The following is a 19,308-nucleotide window of genomic DNA, read 5'->3' on the forward strand; positions in this document are numbered from 1 at the left end:
GACTTCAGGGTGTGCTCCATCATTTCATCTCCCTCCTTTTCCTTGCTCTGCTCTTGGCACTGTGGAGGGACAGTGATGCTAGCTGGTGGGCAGAAGAGCCCAGGTACACGCTGGTCCTCAACCCCCAGGATGCCTCAGCTCAGGCTTGAGCTGCTTTTTGGCTTTTTGTAGGGTGAAGCTGGCCTGCCAAGCCCACCCAGCCTGGTCTCTACCATCTTGGGCTGTGTCATGTTCATCCCTTTCACAAACTTGTTGAGATCCAACTTTGGTCTCCTGCAGCCTTCACCCTAAGGAGAGGATGGATCGGGAATATCTTTCTTCCCATGTCTGGGAGCCTTCTGCTTGCCTAACATGCCCAGGACCAGCCTGCTGCTCTCAGCTGGTTATGCTCAACCAGTTCTTTAGCTCCCCACTGCTTCCTAATATTTTTAACCCTTGCAGCTGTACCCTTCGTGGTTTGCCAAGCTCTCAGACTTGTCCCCATGAAGACACCTTAAAATGGTGAATGGCCAGATCCCTGCCACAAAGACGGCTGGAGCACGTCTCACCTCCCCTGCTATCAGTTACAGGAGTCAATGCAGTCATCTGTTTGCAGAGCCAATTTTTGAAGTCGCTGGTAAGATTGTAGTTGGTGCTGATTACTTTAAACAGCATCTCCAAATTACAGCTGTCGGGGCTTGTTTAATTTTGAACAAAGACTACAAATTGTATTTATTGTTAGAGCTACTGATTTGTTCAGAGGGACCTTTGGCCAGAGTCTGAATGAGAGAAGCATTTCTCTGTCTGATAGAGAATTGGGAGCTTCCTACCGCCTCACCTGATGCTTATAAATCACCTGGCTGATGTGCAAAGCATGAGGAAGGAGAGGACTTAATGAGTAATGTTTTGCTGTCTGTAAAATCAGTGCAAGTCAGAATAACTCCAGTAAAGTCAGTGGAGACTTCTTCCAGGGCTATAACTTGTTAAGAGAAGCAAGTACTGCTGCCGAAGGGTGATCTCCATGAAGACCCACTGTGCCTGCAGTGCCAGTGGTGGCTGACCCTGATCCAGCTTAAGTTGGACCAGAGTGGCTGAGGAACTTTAGCACCTGCACCCTGCCAAACCAGCCCAGCCATACCCTGTGGAAAATACTCTGCGAGAGACATGAGGGATGTCAGAAGGAGCTTGAGGGGCCTCAGACCCTCCTCTGACTCTTCTTGTCAAAAGTGATGGTACAGTTGAGGTCTGTGGGCTTCAGCAGGAGCCGAGGACTCTTGGTGCACCCCAAAATCAAATCCTGTGGCTCCTGCTTGGAAGATGCTGAAGAGTTTTGGTTGCTGCCCCAGGAACATGGGATACTTAATTTCTTTTCAGTAGTAGCATCCCTTCATCCATTCTTACACAATTTCTACTTTCAAACAAGAAATCAAAATTCTCCTTTATCTCCCAAAACTGACATTGTTTTGACTCATATAAGTAAGTGGCTGTTAAAACTGCATATTAACTGCAAGTTAATTAATACTCGGTCACAGTGGGACGTCCCCAGGACCCCTCGCTGCATTCAGATGAACACCAAATCCAGCTTATAATTTCCAGCGTGTGCGAGACAGAAGTTGGAGGTGTTGGGTCTCACTGCAGCCATGTTGCTTCTCTTCTGTGTGTCTCCACTGCCTGGTCTGAATTTCAATGGGTGGTTCAGTAAATACAGAAACCTTAGATTAGCAGAAGAATTTATCTAGCAAAGAAATAGGCCATTTGGACAAAATGCAGTTTAATAGTTGCTATTGATGAGGGCAAACCATCACCACCACCTTCCTCAGCTGCTGGCCAGGTGGCCCAGCTCAAGCCCAGTGTCCCCACATGGTGCACTGGGAAGGTTTTCAGTTTACTCCTGTATTATATTATTTTGCTTTCAATTGCAAACACCCTCGAGCTGTCTGTGGCCTGCTCCAAGGTGCCCTTTTAATATGTATCTGATGGCCTAAGGGAGAAATAAAAGTGCATCATAGGGGCCTTTAAGCCTGTTTAGATGCCTCATTGGCACATTGTCTGTGGTGCTTTGCCCTGTGATAACCTGAAAAGAGCTTGTGTTTTGTTGGGAATCTTGTTTTCACCTGGTGCTGTGGCTGTGCCTAACGGGCACACCTGTGGGTCATCCTTGTGGGCCTGGGCAAGGGTGCTCAGCATAGAACCACAGAATAGAATCATAGAATTGTTTAGGTTTGAAAACACCTTTAAGATCATCAAGTCCAACTTTTAACCTGGCACTGCCAAGTCCACCACTAAACCATGTCCCTAAGCACCATATCTACCCATCTTTTAAATGCCTCCAGGGATGGGGACTCACCCACTTCCCTGGGCAGCCTGTTCCAATGCCTGACTACCCTTTTGGTGAAGAAATTTTTCCCAATATCCAACCTAAGCTTCCCCTGGCACAGCTTGAGGCCGTTTCCTCTCGTCCTATTGCTTGTTACTAGGGAGAAGAGAGCGACCCCCACCTCACTACAACCTCCTTTCAGGTAGTTGTAGAGAGCAATAAGGTCTCCCCTCAGCCTCCTCTTCTCCAAACTAAACAACCCCAGCTCCCTCAGCCGCTCCTCATAAGGCTTGTGCTCTAGACCCTTCACCAGCCTCATTGCCCTTCTTGGACACACTCCAGCCCCTCGATGTCCTTCTTGTAGTGAGGGGGCCCAAAACTGAACACAGTATTCGAGGTGCGGCCTCACCAGTGCTGAGTACAGGGGCACTATCACCTCCCTGGTCCTGCGGGCCACACTGTTTCTGATACAAGCCAGGATGCTATTGGCCTTGTTGGCCACCTGGGCACACTGCTGGCTCATATTCATCTGGCTGTCAACCGACACCCCCAGGTCCTTTTCCACCAGGCAGCTCTCCAGCCACTCTTCCCCAAGCCTGTAGCACGTGGGTGCCATGCACTAGGGAAGCAGTCTCAGCACTGTTAAAACTCTTGCATTTAATGCGAAGGGGTGGTGGCTTCTGGCACATGTCCTTGATGCTGGCAGGGGCTGCAGGGACCTTGGACATTCCCATTACAGTGTTGGGGTGAGTGTCCTGATGTTGCTGGCTCTTGCACAGCCTGAGCCGGCAGGGTCACATCACTCCGTGTGAATCTTCACATGTAGTTTGCATAAGTGGTGTGATTTTTAGCTCCTCTATTTTAGGAGGCGGGTGTGGGAAGCGGTGTGAAGCTGTGTCCCTAGCAGGCTCAAAAACCAGGAGGCAGGCTGAGGTATTTTTTTTCTAATGTCTTAGAGGTTGGGGATGGTGGGTGGCACAAGGTTGTCCCGGCCCTAGCAGGAAGGACTCTTTTCTCCCTGATGTCAATCTGCCTGTGTTCCCATTAAATCCTCACTGTTAATTCCTGGATGCATTTTGCCTCATCTGAGGGGCGGCCGGGTTGGGTGGGACAGACCCAGAGGGGTTAACACCTTGCTTTCAGCCCCTCCAACTCCTGGCTGACCTGCTTATCTCAGGAGGCTCCTTCTGTCAGCTCCATGGTGCTGGTGGAGGCACTTCTACAGCCCTTTGGCCCCTCTGGTTTGGGATGGGTCCTCTCTGCAGGTGGAGGAACTGCTTTCTGCTCTTTGCCTTCACTCCCTGCATTCACAGCCTTGGCCTGAAGGTGCTAGAGGATGCCCAGAAAGTCCCGATTCACATCAGAGAAAGAGCTGCCTGAAGCCTGGGCTGATACTGAACATCTTATCTTCCCCTTCTTTCTCCTCTTCTAAGACAAACCCCTTTCCTTCAGCGCCACGAAGATTTCTTGTCCCAGGGGCCAGCTTTCTGTTGACACCTTGGGTTCCTCACTCCCTTCCTTTTCATGTTACGCTTCTTGTTATTCATTTTGACTTTGCCCCACTGGAAAAAGTCCCTCGCTGTGCTTTGTGCTGCTCTGCAGCAGGACTCACTAATCACATCATCTCCCAGCACCAGGTCCCAGAGGACTTCTACTTTAGAGTGAAAAATATTGTTGTTGTCTAGGCACTGCGGTCCTGTGAAGTTGCCTCAAACCATTCTATAAAACTAAAGGTAATTTAATAAATGATTATGGATTTTCCATCTCAGGGGTTTACTTCTTCTCAGGAGTTGTTATTAACCTGCAGTATTTATCACAAGCAGCTCTAAGAGCCGCGCTTTCATTTCCTCGCTGGGATGGATTGCAGCTAGCAGTTTTGGGACAGCCGCCGTGATGACGGCCAGACTCATGCGCTGAACTGGTGCATGGACTGGTGTGTAGCTGGAGGGCTTCAGCGTGCTCCTGGCCCTGGATATTTGTACCCCTATGCTGCAGGCATCTCCCTTATCACCCTGGAGAAGCAGTGTTCAGTTGCAGGCTGCCCAGAGGCACCGTTGTCATAGCTGAGCTGAATTTATTTCATCTTTATGCAGATGCCCAAGTTAGTGGCTGCTGGAGGTGTTGAGCAGTTTGGTCACCCGTCGGTGCACCCCAACACATATTAAGGTGCCTTGGCTGAGAGGAGCAAAGGTCATGCAGATCGGACTGGAGATGGGCAATGCTCTGCAGGGACAAGTGAACACCTTCAATCCCCTCCAGTCCTGGTTTGTTCTTCCATGTGGACAGTGCCAAGGTCTTGCTCGGGGTCCCAGCAGCGGGCAGAGGGAGGACTGCGGAGGAGCTCACCTGGGCCAAGCCTTGTTCTTGCATATGGTTGTAGGAAGGACATGTCAGGTGGGGTCTCTTGGGGGTTATGAAGAGCAGACCCTCTAATCCAGAACCAGCCTTAGATAATAAGCTACAAAGCTAAATACTCATCTGGGAGCATATTGTTAAAGGCACTGAATTCCCAGCAGGGAATGAAGCATCCAGCGTGCTGTAAAAAATCTGCCTTGTTTGACTATGGGGAGCACATGCAAATAGGCACGGCAACAGGCAGGCATGGTTTGTGTGTGTCCCTCCATGTGGTGTTAGAAATACGAGCAGAGTTACTGTGAGCACCTGCTGTGATTTAAAACAGGGAGCGTAATCTGAATCACCTGGGGATGTTTAAAAATGTTAAGCCATATACTTTTTACTGACAGATGTTGGTCAAACTATTGAACTGCTTTGCTGAATCATTTGCCAAATTGGTCCTCAAATGGTTTGTGTTTAGAAACTGCTGGGGAGGTAATGATGCCATCGGTAAGTGCCACTTCGGTTATAACCTTGTTTCAGTAGAGCTGCTGCCCTTTTAGCGTGAGGTGCAGTTAGAGCTGTTGTTTTGCAACCAGGGAATACCTGCGGCACAACAGGGAGCTGAATCTTGTCATCAATGTTTGCTGTATATTCATTAAAAATGACCAAAACTTCCCTCCCTGAAGTACTAACAGCTGCGGCTTTGGCGCTCATCAGGGATCAATGGGCTGTTTAATTGTGAGTCTCTGCCTGGAATTGTTTGACGTGTCTTTCCGTGTTGCTAGTGGCCTTTTGTGTGCGAGGCTGATGGGCTCTGTGGGTGCCCCTGAGCTGTGCTGGGCTCTGTCCGTTCAGGGCACAGCAGGCTGCGGGCTCCGTCCTGCTCCTGCCTGATCGCACTTAGAGAAAGCCACCGGCATCACCGCTTGCTTGTACTGACCTATGGCTGTGGGTAATTGTCAGGGAAAATATTCAGGATAAATATCTAGTAGAGCTGCAAAATTTCTTACTTTGGCCCTCTGGATGGAGAAGGCACGGTCCGCAGTGGTGGGTGCTTTCAGGAGGGCACTGGTGGGTCTGTTCTGGCTCATCGCTGTTTGGATCTGCCCCTTTGCATCTCAGTCTCACCTTTTTGCACGGTTTGTCTGCCTTTTCCTTTTCTGCTGTGCTTTTTGCCTCCCCACAAGGCGTTCATCTCTGCAACCAGTTGCCAGCTGCCTGCACCACTGCTATACCAGCAGCGAGGCGTGTTGTCCCTGGGCAGCCCCAAGCATTGACCTGCTCCATCCTGGTTCAAGAGCTGCTGGGTCAGACCTATCACCGAGCTCACACCACCAGTGCCCAGCCAGGGGCCGCATCCTGCCGAGGAGCTGCTCGTGCAGGCTTCCCTCCCTCCCACTGCAAGTCCATGACCAAAGTTATGTTATTTTCCAGGTTCAGCCCTCCAGCACCTAAATTCTTCATCAAACCCCAACCATCGAAGGAGAAGGGAGCCTGGCTGGAGGGCTCAGCGTCTGCAGAGAGCAGCTCCAGCAATGGAGGTGTGGAGGAGTCAGCTGAAGCTCTGGGATCAGCGGGGGATCCTGCCCAAGAGCCAGCAGATGCATGTGACTCTCTGGAAGCAAAGGTAGATTTTCTTGTACACCTAGCACTTGCGTTGCCTCCCCCAGCTTGCCACCGAAAAGCCATGCTCGTGCCAGCCTCCCTTTTTGCTGCCCTGCTGTCATGTGCCCTGAGAGTGGGCTGGGCACAGGGCTTCTGGGGAGGGAGAAATAGAATAGTTTTGCTTGGAGAAGCCCACTCAGATTCTCCTGACCTATGCTGCATTTGGGATTTTGTTTGTTTGTTTGTTTGTTTTACATCATCAAATGAGGCTTTTATCTGCATCACGATGTGAAAGCTTCCAGTTTTCTTCCTGTATCAGGCTGTGCCAAGTACTCATCTTCACGTACCACCTTCTCAACCCCAGCTAGAGCCACCCGTTTTCACACCTCTGCCTTCCTCTGAGGCCTGGTATTGCAGTGACGGCCACAGACCTCTCTCTTATAAAACAAGGCTTTGTGGACAAAGGCATTGTCTCTTCCTCCTGGCTTTGAAAATGGCCTTTGAGCTGCTGACATTTCTGGTGAACCTCATTGCTTTGGAGCTTGACCTTGATCCTAGTGGGAGCTGGCACCTTGTTCTGCATCGTGTGGGACAGAGGCTGCTCCTGGGGCAATAAAAAAGGATGTAAGAGAGCTCAAGGGGTTCTGAAAGTGCCAGTGTTGGCATTAAGTTCAAGGAGAGGCATTGTACCTGCTGGCATCCAAATATCGGCAGTTTTAACGTTATAACTCTACATCTTTTTTTCTGAATCAGGAGAGGTGATAGCCTGTAGACATAAAGAATGGCGTGGCTGAACGTTTTTGGATAGAAGCATGAAATCATCTTTGTTTCCTGCTTTGTTACCATGTATGCAGAAATAAACCAGGGAAATACAAGTAGGATCCACAGTTGCTTCAAAGGATACATCTGGATTGCAGTTTCATCTTCTGCTTGTGTTACTGTATCAAGGCAATATCCATATAACCTCCCTAGGGAGGTGGGAGACCATAGGTCTAGGAAAGATGTGTGTTAGCATCTTTGGGAATATATGCTTGGCAAAGCTTTGCTAGGTTTGAAAATGTGGAGACAACAGAAAGAGCATCGAAATGTGAGAAAACTCTTCCTTCCCCAGTGCTTTATCTACTGGGGAGATGTAGCCTCTGATTAGGTCTAAGGATGTCCTGTAAATATTCTTGCAGATTCTGCTAAAGTCAAGGCTACAGCACAAAACACTTCTTCACATTAGTGAAGAAGCAGGTATTCTTAAATTTCAAGAGTAATCACAAGGCCCTTGTTTATAAATAGGGGTCAGAAGCCCAGGAACGAGGTTCCTTTTGAAAGATGGCACCTCTGAGGTTAAACACCAGCTCTCAGCTGCTGCAGGACAGAAAAACATTTCAGCTGCCTTCTTTAGGAAGGTGCCATTGGAGAAGAACAGCCCAGTGGAGATCCTCAGGTCTCCAGCACTGATGAGTGCACAAGATGAAACCTAAGCACCATCTGAAACGGGACAGTTGTGCTGAGCATTTTCTAAGTCCTTATTTTCCTGTTTTTAACATGTCTCACTTGCAGCTACGTTCCTATTTTTGTCACAGAAAATCCAATCTGTCCAGGCACAGGGTTCTCAGCATGTTCCTTGGGCAGGAGTGAGTGAAGCTGGGCTGTCACGAGGGTGCAAAATGCCCTTGAGGTCTCTGCCAGGACTGAGTGCTGGGCACACCCAGCTTCCTCATGCAAGTTTGCGCATAGGAAGTGCAGATGGAGCCCGTGTCTCATCTGCGGGTAGGCTTGGACCCACACTCAACTGATGGCATGGATGTACCCCTACCTGATTTGCACCCAGGCCCCATCTCAGCTGCTCCTGGCTTGATGAGGTGGTGGAGCCTGCAGCAGAGTGGTCTCACCCAGACCAGCCAGCTGCTTACTGCAGCCCATGGTGCTTGTTTTCCAGCCACTACCATCCACTGCTGCGGAGCTGGAAGGTGCCGCAGAGACTCAGAGCCCGGTGAGGATCAAGGAATTGATGCAGTTCATGGAGGCAGAGCCCCTCGCCTTGGGAGTGGAGGAGGTAAGTGAGAATCTGTCTTGCTTCTGCATTTCCAGTGTAGCCCCCACTCCCACTGGTGGCCCTCAGCGCTGTTCACAGAGCGGCCTCACCCCTCCAAGCACATTGCACAGCACTGCTGAAGCAACTGGTCATTGGAGAGGCCATGCGGGACATGTTGTAGGGCTGACCAAGGACACTACCTGTGCAGCACTTATGGAGGGTATTATTCATCTTGTTACTAATGAAGCGGTCGATAGGAAGTTTCTGCAGTAGCTTTTGCTGGAGGGTCTTGAGAGAGAGCAGCATGTAAATCAGAGATAGAGCGAAAAGCATCAGGAGTCAGATGAGCTGGGCTGGAGTCCTCCCCCAGTTCCAAGGGCTCTCACCTCTGAGTCTTGTGTTTTTCTAAAGGCAGTAAAAGGTGTTTTTAAAAGCAAGTTCTGCAGTGGAGAGAATTTCTTGCTGCCAGGAGACCTCCCAAATTACTTTAATGTAGTGTATTAATTAATGCATTAATTAGTGAGTATGGGAGAAGATTTTTCCCGTGATTCCTCCACTGGAAAGTATAATGGCTGCATGAAGAGATTACGATGAGTTTGCCTCTGTTTGAGGAAGAGGCCCTTCCAGCCGTGTCTGTTCTTTGCTCCAAGCCGTGGCTCTTCTGCATCAATTTTGATGCTCGACATCTTGATCTCTCCTCCCCTATCTCCAGGTTTTCGATGTCCTGCCGCTGTACGGTGTGCTGCAGCCAGGCGAGAGCCAGCGGGTCACGTTCACCTTCTTTGGCCATGCAAACATCGTTGCCCATGTCATGGCACTGTGCAGGGTGGAGGGAGGCCCGACCTACGAGATTGCACTGAGTGGGGAGGCTTCGCTCATCAACTACCTCCTAGACATCACGGAGATCGACTGCGGGCTGCAGGTACTGCGCACTCCTCTTGGCAGAGGTCCTTGAAACTATCACTGGTGCATTGCTGCCCACCTAGGTCTAGGGATCTCTCCCCTTCCCAGCTACTTTGTTGGCTGTATGGCTTGGAAGTACAACCTTTGAGTGGTACGTCCTGCATCCAAGCTGGTTTTTAATGGCCATTTCCACCCCCAGCAAAGTTGGGAATTCCTCCTCTTAAAGGTAACTAACGCTGCCTCCTGGGGCAGGCAGGATCCCAGCCGTCATGTCCAGAGGGACGTGCCCTGATACATCCATCCACTGATCTGCTCCTAAAGCCTGAGGTCCAAAGAGATATGCTGTCTTTTAATGCTCTTGATTAATCAGCAGAATAAACCAGGGACGAAGTTAACTTGGGCTTCCAGTCACTGTAGCTGGAGAGAATGTCCCAGAGTGATCCCTGCTTTACTTCTTTTCAGTTAAAAACCCCACAGGTATTTCCAGCTGTTGGCCCTGTATGCATTGTGCTGTCTCTCTCCCCTCTTACTGTCACTGCAAGCTCTGCAAATACTTGTATGCAGATGCCTTTTCTTTTGCAATGTCTTGATGCTTCCTCCTTTGTTTCAGTTAGCTGTTAGATGACACCTTAAAGTACAGAGGGCTTGTATCCCCTGGTTTATTTATTACTGATTTTTATGTGGTTGTTATTGCATCTCTGCGTGCTGCCATAAGTATCTGTTCCTACGTAGGGCTAGAGGTACCCTGTGGCTGTGGGTTCCCCAGGTTAACCCAGGAGAGTCAAGTGCCTTGTATCTCCTCTGTGGTCCCTGCTTCTGCATTGTGTTCATTTGCTTTCAAAGCAATGAAAGACGAAGAAGATTCCCAGCAGACCTGTGTCTGTAACTTCCCGCTCCTCTGTCTTCTCTTCAGCTGTTTAACAAAGTCACTGAAGCAGAGGTCACCCTGCAGAACAGCGGGAAGCTGGGATTCACCTACGTGGTGCTAAGCCCCAGCGTGGCCACTGCAGACAGCCCTCTGCCCGGCGTGCCCCTGGTTGTGCCCAGCACGGTGAGTACAGAGATGGCACAAGTGATTAACCCTGGCCCTGTGTCAGGCTGCCCAGGGGAGGGCTATCGGGGGAAAACCAAAACCAAACAAACAAACAAACAAGAAAAAAAAAACCACAAAAGCAGCCAGGAGAGACAGGGCTGTAAGCAATTGCTGCTGGGAGGCAGAGAAGGTCAAGCAAGCACAGTCCTAATAGGCTCCTTTGCCGGTGTGTGGCTCTGCTGTCATTTAGCAACCACCGGCAGGAGGCACGAGCGCTTTGGTAGCTCTCTGGACCACAGCTTCTGAGCTTTCTGGTTGTGCTGATGCTGGAGCTGGACAGTGCAGGCTCTCCTGAGGGTCGCCTTACCCAGGCTGTGTGTTCGGATGGGATTTACTCCTCGTCTCTGCCCATAACAAATCCTGCCTGCCCCCTGCCAGCACTAACCAGGTGAGACTTAAAATACTCTCTTGCTTGGGCATGAAGCTCCTTTGCCAGAAATGGTAGCAGCCCCCGTACCCGTCCCTCGCTCCTCCAGCTTTGCTGCTCTGCAGCAGCTTTGTGGGGCAGTGAGGAGGGCCAGGGAGGAGCAGGGACGGAATAGCAAGAAGAGGAGTTTGCAGCATGCCACCATCCCAGCTTCTCAGTCCTGCATGGATGTCTTTGAGCTGAAGCAGCATTCTATCTTTGTCCCTTTTTGCAATGGGAAGAAGAAGGCAAGTGGCTTTCACGTTTCCTCATGCCTGTCTCCTACAAGGGATGACACACTGATGCCCTCTTCCTGCGAGCTTCCGAAGACACAGCTCTGCTTGGACCCACGCAGTTGGTTGCTGTAACAGCGTCATCACTGCTGGCAGCTTGGCAGGGCTCGCTTTCACTGCAGCTGTGTTGTGCACTGGAGTAAGGGCTGAGGGGACCAAGCGGCAGGATCTGTCCCCACTCAGCAGCTTCTCCCTGAAGCGTGGAGGGGAGCAGGGAGTCAAGGGTCCAGCCCAGCATGCAGAGGGTGAGCTGAGAAGAGCTGCGACTGTGTTCTGTCACCCAGAGCCCTGTTGCTGTCTGCTTGTATTTGCTCTCAACCTGGCTGGCGTGAACCTGGCCCAGGGCTTGGACAGCCCTTCTGGAAATCCAGAGAGGTGGTGCCCTTCCCAGCAACACCTGCTTCCCTGGATCTTGTCCTAGTCTGTGCTCCAGCATTTCCAGAGATGTATATTTGCAGGTCACCATGAGTCTGGATAGGTTCGTGCACCCTCGGTATAACCACGCAGGCAGGAGATGTTTGATTGGGGTCATTAATAAGGGGTCAGGCCCCTTGATGCCAGCCTGGGAACCACTGACATGCTGTGATGGGAGCTCCTGGCCCTGCTGAGAGCATGGGCACTTCACTCATCTTCCGTAGTGCTAGCAAAAGAGCTTTTATTTATTCAGTCTGGCTCATGCTCACAGAGAGTAAACGTTAGCAGAAGAGCTGCGCTCATGCTGAGCAAAGGGCAGTCTGTGCTGTGGGAGTGCATCCCTACAAGCCCTCTGAAGGACATACTGCATCCTGGTGTAGGAGACTTGAGCTTTTCGATACAAGAAAGCTAGAAGGCGATGTTGTCTGATCTTTTTCATCTTTGAGAACCTGCCTTATCTTCTCAGCGTGTCTATCTTGTGAGCCATCCCTCCACCAACCCTCTTTGGTTGCATTCCCTCCATCCTCTCCTGTGCTCTGCAGGGTTACATTGGACCTGGCAAGGAGCAAGTGCTGAAAGTCTATTACCTGCCAGGAGTGCCTGGAGTCTTCTGCAGGACTTTCCAGATCCAAGTGGGTCACCTGGAACCAGAAGAAGTCTCGCTGAAAGGAGAGGGGAGCTTTCCCAGAATCTACTTGGACCTGCCGAGGAACATCAAAGGTGAGCACTGCCTGGCTGCTCCCCAGGAAGGTCCCCTGGTTTTTCCCCCATGTCATATGCCCATAGGGCAGTTCACACCCACCTCCACCAAGCCTGCAGGTTTCAGGGCTGTCAGACTGACACTCAACCCTCTGGTTGCTTCCTGAGTGTCTAGCAGATGACCCCATGTGGGTTTTGCCCCAGGAACCATTCTGCAGAGCTTGCCAGCACATCTGTTGGAGGCCTGGAAAGATGATGGCTAGACAGAAAAGCTTGGGAAAGCTGTAGTGCAAGCTGGCAGGGATTTTGGCAGGGTTGGATTTGCATCACATTGCAGAGGATGAGTTGCTCTGTGTGGGGAGGAAGATGGGTGGGAGTGAACATCAGGATTCAGAGAGGAGCAGCAACATCCACTTTCCATAGATTGCTCAAGGAGTTTGTTTCTGGGAGAGGCCAATGCCAGGGGAGTGGGACTTCCCAGCTTGAATGGGAATGGCACTGCACCCACGCTTCTATTTGTGCATGTTTTCTTCCTTCAGGGAATGAAAAATATGAGAAGATCCTCAAAGAGGCGAAAGAAAACATGGAAGAAGACAGCCAGAGAGATGAAGCAGTTGTTCCGGGGGAGGCTGCGGCTGTGGAGCCACCCACAGATGACTCGGACACCATGGTGAGAACAGCTCCTGCCCCGTGTGGCACATGCCACCTTCCCCCTGTGTCACTTGAGCCCCTTGCACCCTGCAGCAGGCTTCCTAGTGCCCTGCTGGCACTTGGGACCTCCCTATCCATACCTGGCCACGATCATGTGTCAGCTCAGCGTTGCCCCAGAGGCTGCCTACCTCTGGTAGTTGTCCCTCCAGAGATGCAACAGCTTTCTGACAACCCCAGGGAGAGATCCTGAAGGCCATGCTCAAGTGATTGAATTTATGGTTCTTTGAAGGAGATGCAGGTCATTGCTGGGGTGTTTGTTGCTCACAGCCCAAGCCCTCCCAGGTTTAGCAGCAGCCTGACTGTGCCCTGGGACCGTGCTGGCAGTGGTCGTCTCTAAGAGGCACCAGCTTTATCGTGGTTCCCTTTTGGAGAGAGCTTTTATCCAAGCTGCTTTGGCAGTGGTTGGGGGCAGGCAAATACTTAGAGCACTGGAAGGTTCCTGGCTTGTCTGTCTGTTTGTCCAGCCATATCAGCTTTTATAACAGCGACTGGGCAGGCGAAGATGCTGGAGTTCATCTCCCTTCAGATAAGGTCCTGGCTAAGACAGCAGGAGTTATCACAGACACTGAGCAGCGAGACAGGAGGACCCCATCACCCCTCTGAACAAGAGCAGGGTGGGATGCTCTTTCAGAGGCAAGCCTCGCCCTTGGGAAGGACCTTTGCTAACCAGCCACCATCTTTGCTTTCCTCAGTTCGACACTCGGCTGCAGATGCAGATGGAGCAGATGCTGATAGAGGAACACGCCCTGGAGCAGCAGAAAGCTCTCGCCTCCAGTCCCCCAGAGGACACTGCCTTTGACCAGCGTGCTCGTCGGAGGCTTCTCAAGTTAGTGGGGACTCCTGTACCCTATCTTCAGGCACCCCAAGGGTAGCACCCAGCAGTGCACCCATGCTCCTGAGAGCTCCTCATGTCTGCAGAGCTGGGAATAGCTGGGGACTTCAGAAGGGGTCTGATCCTGATAGCTTTGACATGCTCCCTGTGAGCAGCTGAGTGTCCTCACCTCCACAGTGCCACCCTGAGCTTTGGAGGTGCTCAGCTCCCCACAGATGATGGGTGCTGTTCTTCAAGCTGAGGGGGTCCAGTGCAGACCACCAAGCCCATCCAGACAGCATGGATACCATCCCTGCTGACCAGCTCTGAAAGAGGCAACTCAAAGCTGTTGGTTTTTTTCTAACGAACAGATCATGCTAAGCAAAAAGAGCAGGGAGTTGCATAGGTATTAGCTTGACAAACCCTAAACGGGGTGGCTTGGATGCTGGTGGGACTGCAGGGCTCACCTAGGTAACTTGGTCCTTCCTTTTGCTCCTTCATGATGAGGCACGGGCACCGTAGGCTCCGATTCAGGAAGAAGATGCTCTGCAAAACAGATCATTTATGTGTTTTCCCGAGTGGGATTGCTCTGGAAAAGAACCTTCCCGTGAATCTTGTAGGTGTTGATTACTGCATTACTGGTGCTCCTTTGGGGACAGATCTGGTTGCAGAGCAGTGCAAACTAATTTTATGTTAAGGTCCCATTGGTAGCTAATAAAACCTAGGACCTATACTCCCTGTGACTTAACCAAAGACTTATTACCAGGTAGGTGGTCAGGCCTTGGGTTTCACTGGCTAGAGTTGAGGTTTTACAGCAGTGAATACAGAAATATCCACTTTATTCACATCTTCCATCCACTTGGAAACGTAGCCAGGCTGTGGTTTAAGGGCTCTCCTTACTCCTCCTTTCAGAGCTGAGCTGCCTGAGTATGTCCTGGACTTTGGCTACGTCATTCTCGGTAACATCCACACACACATCGTGAAGATCACCAATACCGGGCAGTTCCCTGTGTCCTTCCACATCGACGGACGGGTCCTGTGTGACACAGGTAACTAGTGCTGGAGAGACTTCACATGGGCTTGAAGGAGCTGTCTCTGACAGATTATCTTAAGCCACTGGACATGGGGAGTTTTTTTGAGTGCTTGTTTGTATAGCTTTTTCCTTCTTAGTACACCTTGCTCAGTGCTTTAGAGCCTGAGTTCTCCTGGCCAGCAGTGCCCAGAGACTGGCCTGCCTGTGACTGCCCTGACACTTCATTGCAGGGGCTAGATGGGCTGATCACCTTGGTCACCTCTCAGCATCTTCTGCTCTTGGCTACCATGAGCATTATCGGAGTTTCTTTGTGCACTCTGTGGGCTTGTGTTGCAAACAGATGGACCCTCTGGTTTGGAAGTGCTTTGTTTAGCTTCTGTTCAGCCTTTATTGAGAAAACAGCCTGTGAAGTCCTCTGTTGTATCAAAATAGGCTTCCAAAACAGGCCTTGAGGTAAGGCTGCAGTGCCATCAAACAGTGACTTGCTGTGTCTAAGGAGGGGTCAGGTGTCTCCTCTAAGTTGTTCTCCAGGAAACAGCACGGCTTGGGGGAATCATAGTGGGAAATTCTTCTTTGGAGAGGTCTGTGCATCCTTCCCTGGGATGCCTAATGAAGTAATTGCTGGAGCTCCTCAACTGACCTGTTTTCTTTTTACCATGTGGGTCTTGGATTCTGGCAGTGAAAACTTTCTCCTTATGTGGTGACAAGGGAGAAAGAGTGGCAGGCTTCTCTGGAGGTGCAAAGGGGTCCTTCGCAGAGCTGCCAGCCAGGGCACTGCTATGGCCTTAACATGCTTGTGACACATCTCATGTCGTTTGAGTGTCTCAGTTGCTTTATTTTCATCTGTGCAAGGTTTCAGCGTGGAGCTGGACCGCGTGAAGCACCTGCCCTACTGTGAGACAGAGACGTTTGAAGTGCGCTTTGACCCACAAAGTGCCAACCTGCCGCTGGGAGAGGTGGACGTACTTCTGCCCATAAAGGTACCTCATGGTCCTTCACCTCCCTGTTGCCCACACCACCTTTCAGGGCAGGTGGCAGGTTGGGGACAGCAGGAGATATCACCTGGGCTCTCAGCTGAATGCTCTGTCCTTCATTAGGTAGCAGGAGGCCCCACGTTTCACGTCCGCCTCCGTGCCAACGTGACTATGCCATCCCTCTGCCTCTCCAGGGACAGACTGGAGTTCTCCGCAGTCCAGTGTGGGCAGTGCCAGGAGGAAACTGTCCAGCTCCACAATCAGCTCCAGGTCCCCTGTAAATGGTTCATCACCATGAATGAGCCTGTTAAGAAGGTAAAGCACAGACAACATGTAACATGTGACTTCTTGGTTGGGTTTTCTTTGCCCCTCTTGCCTTTTCTGGCCCTATGGCTGCCTGAGCACTTGGGCTACAGCTCGTGTGAGGAAGCTTTTGAGGGTACAAAGCAAGGCTGCTTCACCTGAACCTGTTCACTAGCTGATGCTTCACTTCTCTGCCATCTTCGCACCATTCCTCCTCCTCCAAGAACAGTGCCTCCCCATCTGCCTGCCCTGCCTATATGTCTTCCCTTCAGTTCCAGGCCAGTGGTGGCCACGGCTGGTTTGGATGTGGGTGCTCTCAGCACTGTGACAGTATTGCAGAGCACTGCAGGAACCGAGGGTCTGTCCTCACAGACCAAGGAGACCTTATACGATTGGTTTCTGTGCTCAGGTGGACAAACATTTGCCAGCGAGCATGCGTCGGAAGTTGCTTCAGGAGTTGAAAGCCAAGCCCTGTGTCTTTGAGGCGCTGCCCTCGGCTGGAGTCCTCGCTCCAGGACAGCGATGCAATGTGCGAGTCAGGTTTTCACCCATGGAAGAGGTGAGATTGGCAGGTGTCACGCCCAGGAGGTCTGGTGGGGCAGTGTGGTAATAAGAGCCCAGTGCAGGGAGCAGGAGATGAGGTCTACCTCCACATGGAGCTTTCTGCAAGCCCTGTACCCACTGTGCCTCAGTTTCCCCTGCAGCACACTCTTCTGAGAGGTGCTTTGAAATCCCAATGGGGAGCTTGCATGGAGAGCATCAGGGCACTGTGGTGTGGCTCCATCACGGCACATGGAGGGAAATCTGCCTGTTTTCCCTCGTCTTTCCCCCTGTGTGGGCGTATTTGCAGGCTGCAACACCCTTGTGCAGAGCAGCTGTCACGCTCACAGGGGATAACCCTGGAAGGGCCGGTCTAGGCTAATCCTGCTGCTGGTACCAGCAGACAAAACAGCCACCAGACACCTTCCTGGGCACGGCAGGGACGGTCACCTGTAGTGGTGTGCTGCCAGCGGTCCCTGTGGCTCTGGCCCAGCCTGCCTGCACGTTCCCAGCAGTTCAGGAGTCAGCATAAACAACGGAGCATTCCCAAAGGCATGTGGCCACCGTGGCTTGGAAACTGGCAGTGTGTAACAGTACGGACACAAGTGCTTCCATGCCTAGGAACGGTCCCAGGGATATTTTAATTGCTAGTAGAGATGTAACCGTCTAGTCTCTGGCTTTGACCAGAGCCAAGCACTGAGCGGAGAGGGAGACCCTTATTTCTAGCCAGTGAGAGCTCATCTGCCTCTTTCATATAGCTGATGTTTGCCTGACACAACAGTGCCAGGACTGTGTCTGGGCAACATAACCCTGAAGAAGGAGGTGAAGCAGCCCCTGAGTCCTGTGGGAGCTGAGTCCACCCATGAGGACGTTTCTTATGAGCTCCCTCACGGCTTGGTGAAAACATTTGCTAGTCCATTTTAGATCCATTGGATACCCAAATATCCAGTTATACTTCACACCAGGATTCATCCCAGTTACTCAGAGCCAGCATGCACATGCTGCAGCCCCTTCTATAAGTTAATATCTGTTTTCCATTCACCTTAGAGGTACTGGTAACATCCCTGACCTTGGGGCAAGGGTTGAATTTGAGGCCTTGTCACCTGGCACTTCATGGAGGAGCTTTCTGCACTTCTCTCTTTTTAGAAGTCCTACAGAAATGAGCTGAAGATTAACATTTGCCAAAGCAGCCAGCACCTCCAACTGCAGGTCTCGGGGCATGGGCTGGAGCCACAGCTGGAGTTCAACCCCTCAGTGCTCAAGCTGGGACCATTGCTTCCATACAGCCGCGGGGCGGAGGGGACAGTGGTGGTGAAGAACCCATGCGAGTTCCCCATCGAGTTTTACTCACTGGAGTTCGATCAGCAGTACCTTGCTGAAGAGCAGGTGAGAGGGAAGGTCTAGTCCATGCTCCTGTAGCTTCACAGTGCTCCAGCGTTTCCAGGCATGTGCCAGGGAGATGGAGGCAGTCCCCAGGGCAAAGCCTGGTGGCATGTCAGGGTTAGCCAGCTCTGCTGGCAGGCTGTGGAGGGGCTTGGATAGTCCGTGTTGTTGGGAGGAAGGAAAGAGAGAGAAGATAGGTTGGCTGGGGAGTCTGTTCATGTGATGGAGGTCAAGAAACGCATCCTGTATATGGCTTCTCTTCCCTATGTGCACAGATCCTGCGGATGCTAAAGGACTACGATTGCCACAATACCTTGTTGCTGCCTCCACGTGCCCCGGGTGAGAAGCTGCCCCCAGAGGTGCTGGAGTACTATCGGGACCAGAGAAGGCTGCAGGATGAGCAGGCAAAGTCCAAGACTGGGGAATCGGCAGGCCAGGACAACGGTGAGGGTTTGGCATTGGCTGTCCTGAGCGTGGACACAGCAGGGAGTCCAGCCCACCTACCCTGAACTCTCCACGACCTCATTCTCCATGAAAAGCCCATGCTTTTAGTAGGCACCCATTCCCCCGCTTGGTGGAGGAGTTCCAGGGTGAAAAACTGTGGCTTGTAAACACGCATCCTCCAGCAGCCCTGAATGCAGCCAAAGCAAGCTCCTATCTGCCTGCCACGGACAGGGGAAATAATCAGGATATCCCCTTGTGTCCCTCAACCACAAAGAGTAAGACTGGATGAGTTCTTCAGCCAGTAGAACTAGGTCTAATATCACTACCTATTTTATGTTTGCTCCTTCCCAGCAACAAAAGCATAAGCTCAAAATTCCCCTGAGGGCAGAGACAGCCTGGACAGGCTTCTCAGTGCCTTGGGAGTTTCCGTCCTTGGGAAATTTCCCGTCTTTTGCATGTGGCCAGGCAAAGTGGCAAATGGCAAAGAGCAGATTGCCTGGCCGTGTTCACTCTCTTCTTCCCTCCCCAGGTCCTTCCTCCTCAGCAAACTTTGAAGATGTCCAGTCTCTGTCAGATCAAGGAGGAAAGCACTCTGCTGGGATTGCTCACACCACCTCATCCTATAGCTCAATCGTTCCCTCCTCCATTTTTGATGAAAGCCAGTCCAACAAGGTGGACTCTAAATCTGAATGTGGAGAAGAGGAGGAGGAAGGTGCTGAGAAAAGACACGGGATGGGTAATAACCCTAAGCTCTTCACCTGTTTTATGTCTGTTGTGGCAAAAGGGCCTCAGTGGAGACCCATCACTTCACTGTAGCCAGGTGCCATCTTCACTCCTGTGGACCCTGAATCCACTCTTGGATATGAAGTCTGTAGGATCCTGAGAAGGGTCTGGGGCAGGGACAAGTGAGAGGCCAGGAAGGTTTTCCCCAGCACCTTTGCTCCCAGGAGCTTCTGGGATCAGGATGGTGGTGTTCCCTTTCCTAGGCAGGGCAGTGTGCTCTCTGTCCTATGTGACATTGCAAGCCAAGATGGCTT

At 51.4% G+C, this 19,308-nt stretch overlaps 1 protein-coding gene across 1 annotated transcript in view; it reads left to right on the forward strand.

Annotated features, from left to right (window-relative positions):
- Nucleotides 1-19,308, forward strand: part of HYDIN (HYDIN axonemal central pair apparatus protein) — a gene marked incomplete at both ends in the record, with an annotated part of 149,106 nt that overhangs the window by 91,053 nt on the left and 38,745 nt on the right. The window contains 14 exons of the mRNA XM_082319070.1: nucleotides 6,068-6,260; nucleotides 8,169-8,285; nucleotides 8,977-9,186; nucleotides 10,081-10,218; nucleotides 11,916-12,093; nucleotides 12,612-12,742; nucleotides 13,476-13,609; nucleotides 14,507-14,643; nucleotides 15,480-15,607; nucleotides 15,725-15,916; nucleotides 16,314-16,463; nucleotides 17,591-17,830; nucleotides 18,103-18,271; nucleotides 18,801-19,007. Coding sequence (XP_082175196.1) covers nucleotides 6,068-6,260; nucleotides 8,169-8,285; nucleotides 8,977-9,186; nucleotides 10,081-10,218; nucleotides 11,916-12,093; nucleotides 12,612-12,742; nucleotides 13,476-13,609; nucleotides 14,507-14,643; nucleotides 15,480-15,607; nucleotides 15,725-15,916; nucleotides 16,314-16,463; nucleotides 17,591-17,830; nucleotides 18,103-18,271; nucleotides 18,801-19,007 — 2,324 coding nt within the window. The remainder of the gene's footprint in view (nucleotides 1-6,067; nucleotides 6,261-8,168; nucleotides 8,286-8,976; nucleotides 9,187-10,080; nucleotides 10,219-11,915; nucleotides 12,094-12,611; nucleotides 12,743-13,475; nucleotides 13,610-14,506; nucleotides 14,644-15,479; nucleotides 15,608-15,724; nucleotides 15,917-16,313; nucleotides 16,464-17,590; nucleotides 17,831-18,102; nucleotides 18,272-18,800; nucleotides 19,008-19,308) is intronic.

This window comes from Platalea leucorodia, assembly GCF_965183815.1.
Source record: "Platalea leucorodia genome assembly, chromosome: 8".
NCBI lineage: Eukaryota > Metazoa > Chordata > Aves > Pelecaniformes > Threskiornithidae > Platalea > Platalea leucorodia.